Below are 12,591 nucleotides of genomic sequence, written 5' to 3' on the forward strand. Positions count from 1 at the left end.
AGGCTGTCCTTGCCCTGATTGGGGCTTTAAAAAAAAAAAAAAAAGTTGAAAGGAGATTGTATGCCATGGATCACTTGAAAGACCACAGAGAATTGGGGTGTTTCCTGAGAATCTTGATAGAAATATTAAATACTGCATTTTATTATGTTAGTAAAGGTTTCCTTTTAATAACTAGAAAACTAGAAGAAGGATCTAAATTTGCATTTTCTATTTTTGGTTTGCTGAGTATTTACATTAGGTTGCTGTATCTCTGTTGTATCATGTTTTTGACCCTGAGTTATAGATGCTGAAAGTGAAAGGAATTGATCACATCCTGAGATAGCAAAGTGTAGGTCAGAATCAAGGACAGTTTTGAAAAACTTGGCTTCAGTGTCTTTCAGAGATGCTTTGTGGGTACGTTTGTGAAATACGTTCAATCAGCAGACCTAATATTTTCTGAGTTGACAAACCTTATTAGCTAACTCCATCTTCTGTGTTGTTAAAAAAAACATGAAAATATTTCCCCATAAGTTGGATTTCCTTTTTTTTCTTTTCTTTTCTTTTTTTTTTTTGAGACGGAGTCTGGCTTCTGTTGCCCAGGCTGGAGTGCAGTGGCGCGATCTTGGCTCACTGCAACCTCTGCCTCCTGGGTTCAAGCGATTCTCCTGCCTCAGCTTCCCGAGTTGCTGGGATTACAGGCATGTGCCACCACGTCCGGCTACTTTTTGTATTGTTAGTAGAGGTGGGGTTTCAGTTCACCATGTTGGCCAGGCTGGTCTGGAACTCCTGACGTCAAATGATCCTTCTTGGCATCCCAAAGTGTTGCGATTACATGTGTGAGCCACCGTGTCCGGCCAAGTTGGATTTTCTTTTCATTTTGAGTCTTTTAATTTACATTGGATATCTTGGCAGTACGCATACCTAAGGAGAAGACATATTTTTCTCACTTGATTAAAAAGTAGTTAGAACATAAACATCTTTCTTTGCCATCTTTTCAGATCTACCCTTTTTGGTTATTCCATTTGTTTTTCATTTTTTTATTTTGTAGGGATGGCTTATTGCTCTCCAGCCCAAGCTGGAGTACAATGGCACCACTGCAGTTACTGTAACCTTGAGCTCACTGTAACCTCGAACTCCTGGCCTCAAGCAATCCTCCTACCTCGTCTTCCCAAGTAGCTGGGACCACTGGTGTGTGCCACACACCTGGCTAATTTTTTTAAAAATTTTGTAGAGATGGAGTCTTGCTATGTTACCCAAGCTGGAGTTCTTTCCATTTCTCTCAAGATCAAATGGAAGAAATTTCAATATTCTTATTAAAATGCATTGCTTTATAAAATAAAGAACTGAAACTCTTAAGGTATTACGAATACTTAAGATAAAAGTACACCCTTTTGGATATGCTACTAAAATAACCACAGGCATGACATTGAAAACCACAATTTGTATTCTGATAGCTCTTCGTATTCCAAAGCAAAGTTTTCATATGTGTGGAGAGTTTGCTTGTCAAACTCTACTTTTGTCAGGACAAAAGTAGGTCCTTGAAAAACATCGGCAGAGGTTATTATCCACAGTTTATATTCATTCTGCTGGGTGTTGGATATTTGTGCATTAATTATCTGTTGACTCTAAGCTGTCAGAAAGTTACACAGCAAATAACAATGGAATAAAAGTAAGTATTTAAGGAAAAAATTGTTTAAAATATATTTTGTGGTGGAATTAGACTGGAAAATAAAGGCATGTGTTGTCTTTGTCTCAGAGAATACCTGTGATATGGATTTGATTTTTTTTTTTCAGTTTCTGGCTAGTATTGTCTTCATATAATTAAGCCTGAAAATAAGAGAATTTAAGTTGATCTCTTAGATCTTTTTCTTTCCTCACCCGCTTCATGGTTTAGAAAGACAAATAATTAAAATAGAAGATGAAAGACCAGTTAGAATCCAGTTAAACACTTTACTCATTAAAACCCAAACTCCCCCTGGCTGTAGCTAAATCACTGGGGCATTGCAAGATATTTTTAATTTTCAAGGGTAACAATGCCATCTGTTGGGCATTTTGCAAACTGCTACTGTCAAGTTGAATGGCCCTAACTAATTATATTCAGTAAACAGAATGGTTAGGTTGGTTGGTTGGTTTTGGTTTTTGCTTATGGATGTAGCAGCAGAATTACTAAGTCTCTAAGGACACTTAGAGCTTTTGCAGTAAAGGCTGTGTTTGAACATTGAACAACAATAGTACTCGCTTTCCAACACAAGGAAACTGACCCTTAGTAAACTGTTACTCGAGGGTAGAATAGCAATAACTCTTCATTTGCATTGCAGAGATACAGACTTTATTTGTTTATTTATTTATTTATTTATTTATTTATTTATTTATTTATTTATTTTTGAGACGGAATTTCGCTCTTGTTGCCCAGGCTGGAGTGCAATGGCATGAATTGTGGCTCATTGCAACCTCCACTTCCAATGTTCAAGCGATTCTCCAACCTCAGCCTCCTGAGTAGCTGGGATTGCAGGCATGTGCCACCATTCCCGGCTCATTTTGTATTTTTAGTAGAGGCAGGGTTTCTCCATGATGGTCAGGCTGGTCTAGAACTCCCGACCTCAGGTGATCCGCCCACCTCGGCCTCCCAAAGTGCTGGAATTACAGGCTTGAGCGACTGCACCCAGCTCAGACTTTAATTTTTTAAAGTAACATGTAATTTAGGCAGTGTTTTCAAATTAAGGATTGACTCTAAAATCACAGTGGAATAGCCTCCAGAATTTCCTAGACTAGATGTACAAGGTAGTAGTAGGACTGGGACTAGAGTATGACAAGTGAGGTTCTCATCTTTGGTGCAAAATTTAAAGGAGTACAGAGAGGTTCAGTAATCATAATAAATGCATTTTAATGCATCATTTTTAAAAGATCAGTGTTAATGCAGAACAATCCATAATGAACAAAACATCTATTTTAAATAAAGACTGAATCCAATCCTGCACTTGCTTGACTCACCTCACTGTCCTCATCCTGACCCTGGCCCTGGGTATTACACATTAAACGTTGTTGTTGTTGTTGTTGTTGTTGTTGTTGTTGTTGTTGTTTTTGAGACAGAGTCTCTATTGCCCAGGCTGGAGTGCAGTGGTGCGATCTTGGCTCATTGCAACCTCTGCCGCCCAGGGTTCAAGCAGTTCTTCTGCTTCAGCCTCCCAAGTAGCTGGGATTACAGGCGCCTGCCGGCACGCCCGGCTAATTTTTATATTTTTAGTCGAGATGGGGCTTCACCATCTTGGCCAGGCTGGTCTTGAACTCCTGACCCCGTGATCCACCCGCCTCAGCCTCCCAAGATGCTGGGATTACAAGCGTGAGCCACTGTGCCTGGCCTAAACTTTTATAATCCTATTTTTTTTTTTGAGACGGAGTCTCACTCCGTCCCCCAGGCTGGAGTGCAGTGCTGTGATCTCAACTCCCTGCAACGTCCGCCTCCTGGATTCAAACGATTCTCGTGCCTCAGCCTCCCAAGTAGCTGGAATTACAGGCGCGCACTGCCACGCCTGGCTAATTTTTGTATTTTGAGTAGAGACAGGGTTTTGCCATGTTGGCCAGTCTGGTTCTGTAACTCCCAGCCTCAGGTGGAAGCCTCGGCTTCCCAAAGTGCTGGGATTACAGGCGGAGCCACCATGCCTGGCCTGTAGCCCTAATTATTAAATAATTTGCTGTGCAATGGATTCTAATATTCAAGAATAAAAGTTGTAATTCTGAACCCTTGGAAATGGAGAAAGGCTAGAGGATATGATAAAGGAGCCCAAGGAGGTAGGTTGCCAAAGGAGTCAAAGTTCTGATTTCATATTTTGTATAAAGCAGTATCTCCTATTCTTAGGCCCATATCTTATTTGAATGTTTTTCTTGTAGCATGGCAGACACCGACCTGTTCATGGAATGTGAGGAGGAGGAGTTGGAGCCGTGGCAGAAAATCAGTGATGTCATTGAGGACTCTGTAGTTGAAGATTATAATTCAGTGGATAAAACTACCACAGGTAACAAAAGCTCTTCTGATCTTAGATGATTTAAATTAATTAAATTGAATGGTATTTTGGTTAACAAAGTGTGAGATGAAAAAGGACTTTTAAGAGTCCAGGGAGACCTCATTGTGGCACTCACCGGTGCTACCTTTTTTCCCATGCTGTAGTCTGTGAAAACCTCAGTTTCCTCATCCATATAGCTAGAAATTATATATTTATTTCATTGAAAACATCGGAAGGTTGGATTAACCAGTGTTTATCAAATATCTAGCAGTCTTCTTACTAAAAGATGTATGAACAAGAATTCAAAGTGATGGTGTGTGTGTGTCAGTGCTCATTTATGTACCCAGTCAAAAATAGGTTCCCATAGTCTTTTTTGTTTTGTTTTGTTTTCTTTTACTTGAACTTGGTTTCCTTTGTGAGCAGAGTAGAAATTGCCTTGTGTGCCTTCATGGACAGTTTACAAATTTAGGCTTGTTAGCTTTTCTTTCATAAAGGTGATACTGCTGAGTCAAATTCTAGATTGCCCTGAATGCAGAAAATGAGTGGTAGTTCTTTTGCTCCCCTAATTGTACCAGTTGCTCTTTATTTTTATCTTTCCTGTTTTGAGACCTGAAGATGGCATTGGTTTAGGCTGAAATAGGGCACAGTTCAAGGTCTTTTTGGATGGCTTAATGTGCATGGTTATGAATACCACTAGTGGTAATAATAAACCTTTGAGTCGTAGAGGTTTGCTAGTGTTATGTAAGCAAAGTATTAAAATCCCAGTTCAGTGGGCTCAGTGATGTAACCTAATTAACCAGGAGATGTGAGACAAAGAAGAAGGGTTTGTGTTTAAATGGTGGACTAAGGGTTAAGTAGGAGGAGAAATCACATGAACAGTTGGATTTATGAAACAGGAAACTTTTTGGCTATAGAGATCCACAACAAGATGGAAAGGGAAGGTTAGAGCAGTATCCTTTAGTGTCATCTGTCCCTGTCTCCAAGTGACTGTGCCTCCCCTTCCCCACAGTTTCTGTGAGCCAGCAGCCAGTCTCGGCTCCAGTGCCCATCGCTGCCCATGCTTCTGTTGCTGGGCACCTCTCTACATCCACCACCGTTAGTAGCAGCGGGGCACAGAACAGCGACAGTACAAAGAAGACTCTTGTCACACTAATTGCCAACAACAATGGTAAGTGGGATTATTGGGAAATAATAATCCTGGGCTAGAGGGGTGAAAGAATAAAAAAGGTCTCAGGGGCAGCCATGCCTGTTTAGTTAGGTACAGATGTGGTTCTACTAGTTGGAAAATGAATTTAGTAATGATTCTCTGATATGGAAGTGATTTCTGTAGATGGTGCTATTCCTTCTAAGTTAGTGCTGACTCGATAACTGGTGTTTCAAGTGAGAGAGCAGTAGATTCTTGCTACTGATAATTTCTAGGAGAGAAAATGTCAACCCAAAATTCCTAACTGTTAAAGAGATCTGGGGCTTTTTTTGTTTGTTTGGTTGGTTGTTTTTGTTTCTTTAATTACAAAAATTCCATTAGTTTGGTAAGAATTTTCCCAGGGCAGTTCTGTATTTTCTCTGGCAGATTCATTTGCTTATTGGTTCCTGAGTGTGGAAGATAGGATAGGGTTGTTGTCTACATGAAAGAAATGGTGAAAGACTAGCGTTTTTAGTGTTTTGTTTTTGTTTTTGTTTTTTTTACTAGAAAGGCTATATAGTACTGGTTTCTATTTAATTTCTGATGTCTGTTTCTAACACTCCGAAGATGAGTTGACCAGTTATATCTCAAGATTCATAACTGAAGGTAGGCACTTTCATAGAGTCATTGCATTGCTGCAAGGGACTTCATTTTTAAATTATTTTATTTCCTTTAAAACTAAAACAGCTTTAGTACTACAGAAATAATACATGCTTTGTAGAAAAACTATAAAGTAAAAAAAAAATTCAAAAGGAAGAAAAAAAATGTTTAACCATAATCCCACCACCTGAAGATAACTGGTGGTTACTTTTATTCTGTACAATATTTGTTTTTATATACATCTATATGTTATATGTAGTGATTTTCTTTCTTTTTTTTTTTTTTTTTTTAATTGAGACGGAGTCTCGCTCTGTCGCCCAGGCTGGAGTGCAGTGGCCGGATCTCAGCTCACTGCAAGCTCCGCCTCCCGGGTTTACGCCATTCTCCTGCCTCAGCCTCCCGAGTAGCTGGGACTACAGGCGCCCACCACCTCGCCTGGCTAGTTTTTTGTATTTTTTTTAGTAGAGACAGGGTTTCACTGTGTTAGCCAGGATGGTCTCGATCTCCTGACCTCGTGATCCGCCCGTCTCGGCCTCCCAAAGTGCTGGGATTACAGGCTTGAACCACCGCACCCGGCCAGGTGATTTTCTTTTTACAAAAAAAGATTATACAAGTTGTACATTACTCTGCCTGCCTTTTCCCCTTAATAGTGAGTATCTTATTTTAATAAATAGTCATCTGTAACATTTTTGATGACTATTTCCCATTATTTGATTAACTTATTAACAATGGGTTGTAAGAGGGTATATTGCTGTTTTAAGGAGCTTCAGTGAACATTCCTATCTCTGCATCTTTTCTCGCATCGTTAATTAGTTCTGCGAATATATTTCTGAAACAAACTGTTGGCTTAAAGATCATCACAGTTTTTAAGAGTTGTGATCAGTATTGTTCCTGGATTGGCCATCTAGAAATGTTATATCAGTTTATATTGCTGTTACACGAGTGTATGGTTTTTATTTTATTTTATTTTATTTTTTTTTTTTTTTGAGACGGAGTCTCGCTCTGTTGCCCAGGCTGGAGTGCAGTGGCCGGATCTCAGCTCACTGCAAACTCCGCCTCCCAGGTTTACGCCATTCTTCTGCCTCAGCTTCCCAAGTAGCTGGGACTACAGGCGCCCGCCACCTCACCTGGCTAGTTTTTTGTATTTTTTAGTAGAGATGGGGTTTCACTGTGTTCGCCAGGATGGTCTCGATCTCCTGACCTCGTGATCCACCCGTCTCGGCCTCCCAAAGTGCTGGGATTACAGGCTTGAGCCACCGCGCCCGGCCCCAAGAGTGTATGGTTTTTAATTTGGGGATATAACCATTTATATATGCATTCCCCTGTTGTCGAACATTTGTTCGGGTCGCCATCCTTTGTGATTACAAATGATGCTGTGGTTAACGTTCTTAGGCATGTGTCTTTGCCCACTGTGTAAAACGTATCTGCAATATAAAGTCTTAGAGGTGAGATTTGCTGGATCAGGTGTTTATAATTTGATAGACGTTGTCATGTTATCCTAATAGATTGCTCTAAATAAGTGCCCACCAATAGCTCTTTCCCCATGTTGTTACCAACTTTAGGTATTATCAAACTTTAAAACCTCCATGATTTCCAAAGGTTTTCAGTATTTGGGTACTGAAAATATGATTATTTTATGGGAAATCTTTAGACTTCTAAAAACCTTATAAATGGGGACCATTGTGTATATAAAGATGGGGAACCATTTATGTAAAGATTCATATTATTTTATAGATGTGGAAACTGAGGCCTAGAGCTTCTAAATAATTTGCTTTAGTTATAAGTAATAACTTAATAGTTGCTAAGTAACTAAACTGGATTTGAATTCTCTGGACTTCAAAGCTTTCGGGATTTCTACTGTATTATATTGCTTTCCTGTGTATTTCTTTTTTTTTTTTTTTAAGCCAGTCAAATTTAGCAGTGGGGGAGTTGTATACCAACTTTAGTGACACTAATGTTTATAAGTTCTGATAACCCACTACCACAGGACTAGTCCTGTGTGTCTCTTAAACTGTTAAAGTTCTGTTAGCAACCAGCTTACCTAACCTTTTCTTTGATCCCAAGGTTCCAAGGCCCATACTGAGATGGCTGTGCTTTTTTTCCCCCCCGAAACAGGATCTCGCTTTGTCACCCAGGCTGGAGTGCAGTGACGTGAACACAGCTCACTGCAGCCTCAGCCTCCCTGGCTCAGCAGTCCTCCCACCTCAGCCCTGCAAGTAACTAGGACTACAGGCACATGCCACCATGCCTGGCTAACTTTTATAAATTTTGTAGAGACAGGGTTTCACCATGTTGCCTGGGCTGGTCTCAAACTCCCAAGCTCAAGCGGTCCTCCCTCCTCGGCCTCCCAAAGTGCTAGGATTACAGTTGTGAGTGAGCCACCATGCCAGGCCAGCTGAGCATCATCGTATGACATGCTGAGATGACCTGGTCTCCTTGACTCCTTGAATGTACCCTTGATTCTTGAGCCTGCCTATGGCCAGTGTACTAATTTTTTCTAAAAAGTATAAATTGACTTTATTTACTTCAAAAGCCTCTAATATTTAAATTAAAATGTTAACCCATAACCCATGTTCATGAAAAAAAGAAGACAGTGGGTATAGACTGGTAACCACAGTCTTGTATATTCCAAAAAAATTCATCCATAGATAAGCCTAAATTAATTGCAGTTGTCTAATTTATCTCACTTTATATATGTATATAAAAAATACATACAGTTCTGTAACTTTTTTCATCAGATACTCCTGTTTTTCGTTTTTTGTTTTTTTGAGACGGAGTCTCCCTTTGTCAATCAGGCTGGAGTACAGTGGCATGATCTCGGCCCACTGCAACCTCCACTTCCTGGGTTCAGGTAATTCTCTTGCCTCAGACTCCTGAGTAGTTGTGATTACAGGCATGCACCACCATGCCTAGCTAAGTTTTTTGTGTTTTTAGTAGAGATGGGGTTTCACAGGGTTGACCAGGCTGGTCTCGAACTCCTGACCTCAGGTAATTTGCCCACCTCGGCCTTCCAAAGTGCTGGGATTACAGGCGTGAGCCACCGCGCCCAGCCTAGGAACTCTTGAAATGCTAATCCAACTTTAAGGATATGGCTTCAGAATAAAGCGAATGAGAAATATTGCCTCTTACAACCCAGTTTCCCTTTAAGCCTTCAGTTTAATTGTATTGGTATATTATCTGCTTTACTACATTAGTAACATAACAAATAAGAATAACATTTGTTTTTTTGAGACAGAGTCTCACTCCATCACCCAGGCTGGAGTACAGTGGCACAATCTCGACTCACTGCAACCTCCGTCTCCCAGGTTCAAGCGATTCTCATGCCTCACCCACCCTAGTAGCTGGGATTACAGGCATGCGCCACCATGCTCGTCTAATTTCTGTATTTTTAGTAGAGACAGGGTTTCACTATGTTGGCTAGGCTTGTCTCTAATTTCCTGACCTCAAGTGATCCACCCACCATGGCTTCCCAAAGTTTTGGGATTACAGGCGTGAGACACTGCTCCCAGCCAGCAAATGAGAATAACTTTTAAACAATTCAGTATTGTTTCACTTAGTGTGCTTTAGAAAGTTTAGAAATTTAAAATAAAAAATAGGTGATCTCAGAAGAGGGAAAGATTTCTTAAACCAAATACAAAAACAGAGCTAACCATAAAGGGTAAAATTGATAAATAGAACTACATTAAAGATGTGATTTAAAAAAAAAAAAAAAAACCCTGAGAAGACAAACCACAAACTGGAAGGTGTTTGTGGCATGTATTATTTTTTTTTTTTGAGACGGAGTCTGCACACCAGCCTGCTTTATTACCCAGGCTGGAGTACAGTGGCGCGATCTCAGCTCACTGCAGCCTCTGCCTCCCAAGTTGAAACGATTCTCATGCCTCAGTCTCCAGAGTAGCTGGGACTACAGGTGCCTGCCACCACACCCGGCTAACTTTTGTATTTTTGGCAGAGACAGTATGTCACCATGTTGGCCAGGCTGGTCTCAAACTCCTGACCTCAAGTAATCTGCCTGTCTTGGCCTCCCAAAGTGCTAAGATTACAGACATAAGCCACCTCACTTGGCCCTCGAAAAGTTAAACATAGAGTTACCATATGACCCAGCAGTTCTACTCGTACCTGAATACCCAAGAGAATGGAAAACATATGTTCACATAAAAACTTGTGCACTAATGTTCATAGCAGTATCATTTGTTATAGCTAAAAGTAAAAACAACCTGTGTCCATCAATTAATGGATAAACAAAATGTAGTATATGTACACAATGGAATATTATTGACCCATAAAAAGGAATGAAATACTGATACATTCTATAACATAGATGAACCTTGAAAACATAATGCTGAGAAAGAAGCTAGACATACAAAATTAGCCAGGTGTGGTGGCACATGCCTGAAATCCCAGCTATTAGGGACGCTGAGGCAGGAGAATCGTTTGAACCTGGGAGGCAGAGGTTGCAGGGAGCCGAGATCACGCCATTCCAGCCTGGGTGACAGAGCAAAACTCCTTGTGAAGAAAAGAAAAGAAATGAAGGAAATCAAGAGAGAGCAAACTTAGAGGGAGAAAGTTAGTTGCATAATTCTTTGATTTTTTTTTTTTTTTTTTTTAATTAATAATGTGCAAGGTGGGCAGATCACAAGGTCAGGAGATCGAGACCATCCTGGCCAACATGGTGAAACCCCATCTCTACTAAAATACAAAAAATTAGCTGGGCCTGTAGTCCCAGCTACTCAGGAGGCTGAGGCAGGGAAATCGTTTGAACCCGGGAGGCGGAGGTTGCAGTGAGCCGAGATCGCGCCACTGCACTCCAGCCTGGTGACAGAGTGAGACTCTGTCTCAAAAAATAATGTGCTTGATACCATATGACGTCTGAAGTACAAAACTCTTGGAATTCATTGTCAGCGAGGTGGATTGTTTTGTTTCATTTGTTTGTTAGGTTTTCTTTGTTTTGTTCGAAATAGGGTCTCACTTTGTCGCCCAGGCTAGAGTGCAGTAGTGGCACGAACATGGCTGGCTCATTGCACCTTCCACCTCCCAGACTCAAACAATCCTCCCACCTCGGCCCCCCAAGTAGCTGGGACTACAGGTGTACACCACCATGCCTGGCTATTTTTCATTTTTTATTTTTGAGACTGACACTCACACTGTTGCCCAGACTGGAGTGCAGTGGCACAATCTTGGCTCACTGAAGCCTCAACCACCTAGGTTCAAGCAATTGTCGTGCCTCAGTCACTCAAGTAGCTGGGATTACAGGCATGTGCCACCATACCTAACTAACTTTTGTATTTTTAGTAGAGATGGGGTTTCACTTTGATGGCCAGGCTGGTCTCAAACTCTTGACCTCAAGTGATCCGCCTGCCTCGGCCTCCCGAAGTGCTGATGTTGTAGGCGTGAGCCACCACGCCTGGCCTTGTTTTGTTTTTGAGATGGGAGTCTCACTGTGTTGTCCAGGCCGGACTCAAAACTCCTGGGCTCAAGTGTTCCACCTGCTTCAGTCTCTCAAATAGCTGGGACTACAGGTACATACCACTGCTCTAGGCTGGATAATCCTTTTAAAGGCTTTTTTTTTTTTTTTTTAAGCACCAGAATTCTGATAGCCTGTTTCATCCTCTGGAAATAGAACCTCGTAAGACACTTGAATTGGCGGAATTCCTTTGAGCAGAGATTTAATAAGATTGCAGAAATCATTAAAATGCTTCTAAATAAGTATAATTTACCCAGTGTGACTTTCCATAGACTGGCTTTTGCTTTCCGTTGCATTGTGAATCTGATCTGGTCTTAGAAAACCACTTTTTCGTTGTACCATGTTTTTGGAAAAATTCTGTTTTTTTTTTTTTTTTTGAGATGGAGTTTCGCTCTTATTGCTCAGACTGGAGTGCAGTGACGCAATCTCGGCTCAACGCAACCTCTGCCTCCTGGGTTCAAGCAATTCTCCTGCCTCAGCCTCCCGAGTAGCTGGGATTACAGGCATGCGCCACTACTCCTGGCTAATTTTGTTATTTTTAGTAGAGACAGGGTTTCTCCGTGTTGGTCAGGCTGGTCTCAAACTCCCGACCTCAGGTGATCCACCCACCTCATCCTCCCAAAGTGCTGGGATTACAGGCGTGAGCCACCTTGCCCGGCCTTTTTGGAAAAATTCTAACAATCCACCAAAATTTAAACTTGACTCTGATATGAGATAAAATATTTGCAGAAAATGCTGTTAAAATTCTTTATAATGGTATTTACAGGTTTCATAGAAACCTCGTCTGTCTTTAAGAGACTTGCTAATGCTGACTGATTTCACAGAAATGAAAAAAGCCTCCATCTTTCCCTTCTTGTATTTAATTGGGATGTTGAGCTAGTAATTACCTTAAGAATTTTTAGAATTAGGATAAATAAGAGATAATTTATTTTCTTTTGTCCTAGCAGTTAAAATAATGACTAGAAAATACAGACTTTTGCTTAGTCAATATTTTTCAACCATAAATTTCAAAAGGATAGAAAGAGATTGTTGGGGAACCTATAGATTAAAAGGCTTGACTTATGTTCATCAATTGCACTTCGCAAACATTTTGTAACTGGATTCAGACAAATTCTTTTTTTTTTTTTTTTTTTTTTTTTTTTTTTTTTTTTTTTTTTTTTTTTTTTTTGAGGCAGAGTCTCGCTCTGTCGCCCAGGCTGGAGTGCAGTGGCCAGATCTCAGCTCACTGCAAGCTCCGCCTCCCGGGTTTACGCCATTCTCCCGCCTCAGCCTCCCAAGTAGCTGGGACTACAGACGCCCGCCACCTCGCCCGGCTAGTTTTTTTATATTTTTTAGTAGAGACGGGGTTTCACCGTGTTCGCCAG

The 12,591-nt window shown here is 40.8% G+C and overlaps 1 protein-coding gene across 6 annotated transcripts in view; it reads left to right on the top strand.

Moving 5' to 3' along the window:
* Positions 1-12,591, top strand: part of POGZ (pogo transposable element derived with ZNF domain) — a 58,511-nt gene that overhangs the window by 12,969 nt on the left and 32,951 nt on the right. For 3 of the 6 annotated variants that reach the window (XM_030937225.1, XM_030937227.1, XM_030937226.1), the window contains exons 2-3: positions 3,868-3,992; positions 4,990-5,148. In XM_030937225.1, coding sequence (XP_030793085.1) covers positions 3,869-3,992; positions 4,990-5,148 — 283 coding nt within the window. In that variant the 5' untranslated portion in view covers position 3,868. Of the gene's footprint in view, positions 1-3,578; positions 3,769-3,867; positions 3,993-4,989; positions 5,149-12,591 lie in introns of those variants that run through there. The other 3 variants (XM_030937229.1, XM_030937228.1, XM_010387158.2) reach the window with 2 other exon arrangements.

Source organism: Rhinopithecus roxellana, chromosome 8, assembly GCF_007565055.1.
Source record: "Rhinopithecus roxellana isolate Shanxi Qingling chromosome 8, ASM756505v1, whole genome shotgun sequence".
NCBI lineage: Eukaryota > Metazoa > Chordata > Mammalia > Primates > Cercopithecidae > Rhinopithecus > Rhinopithecus roxellana.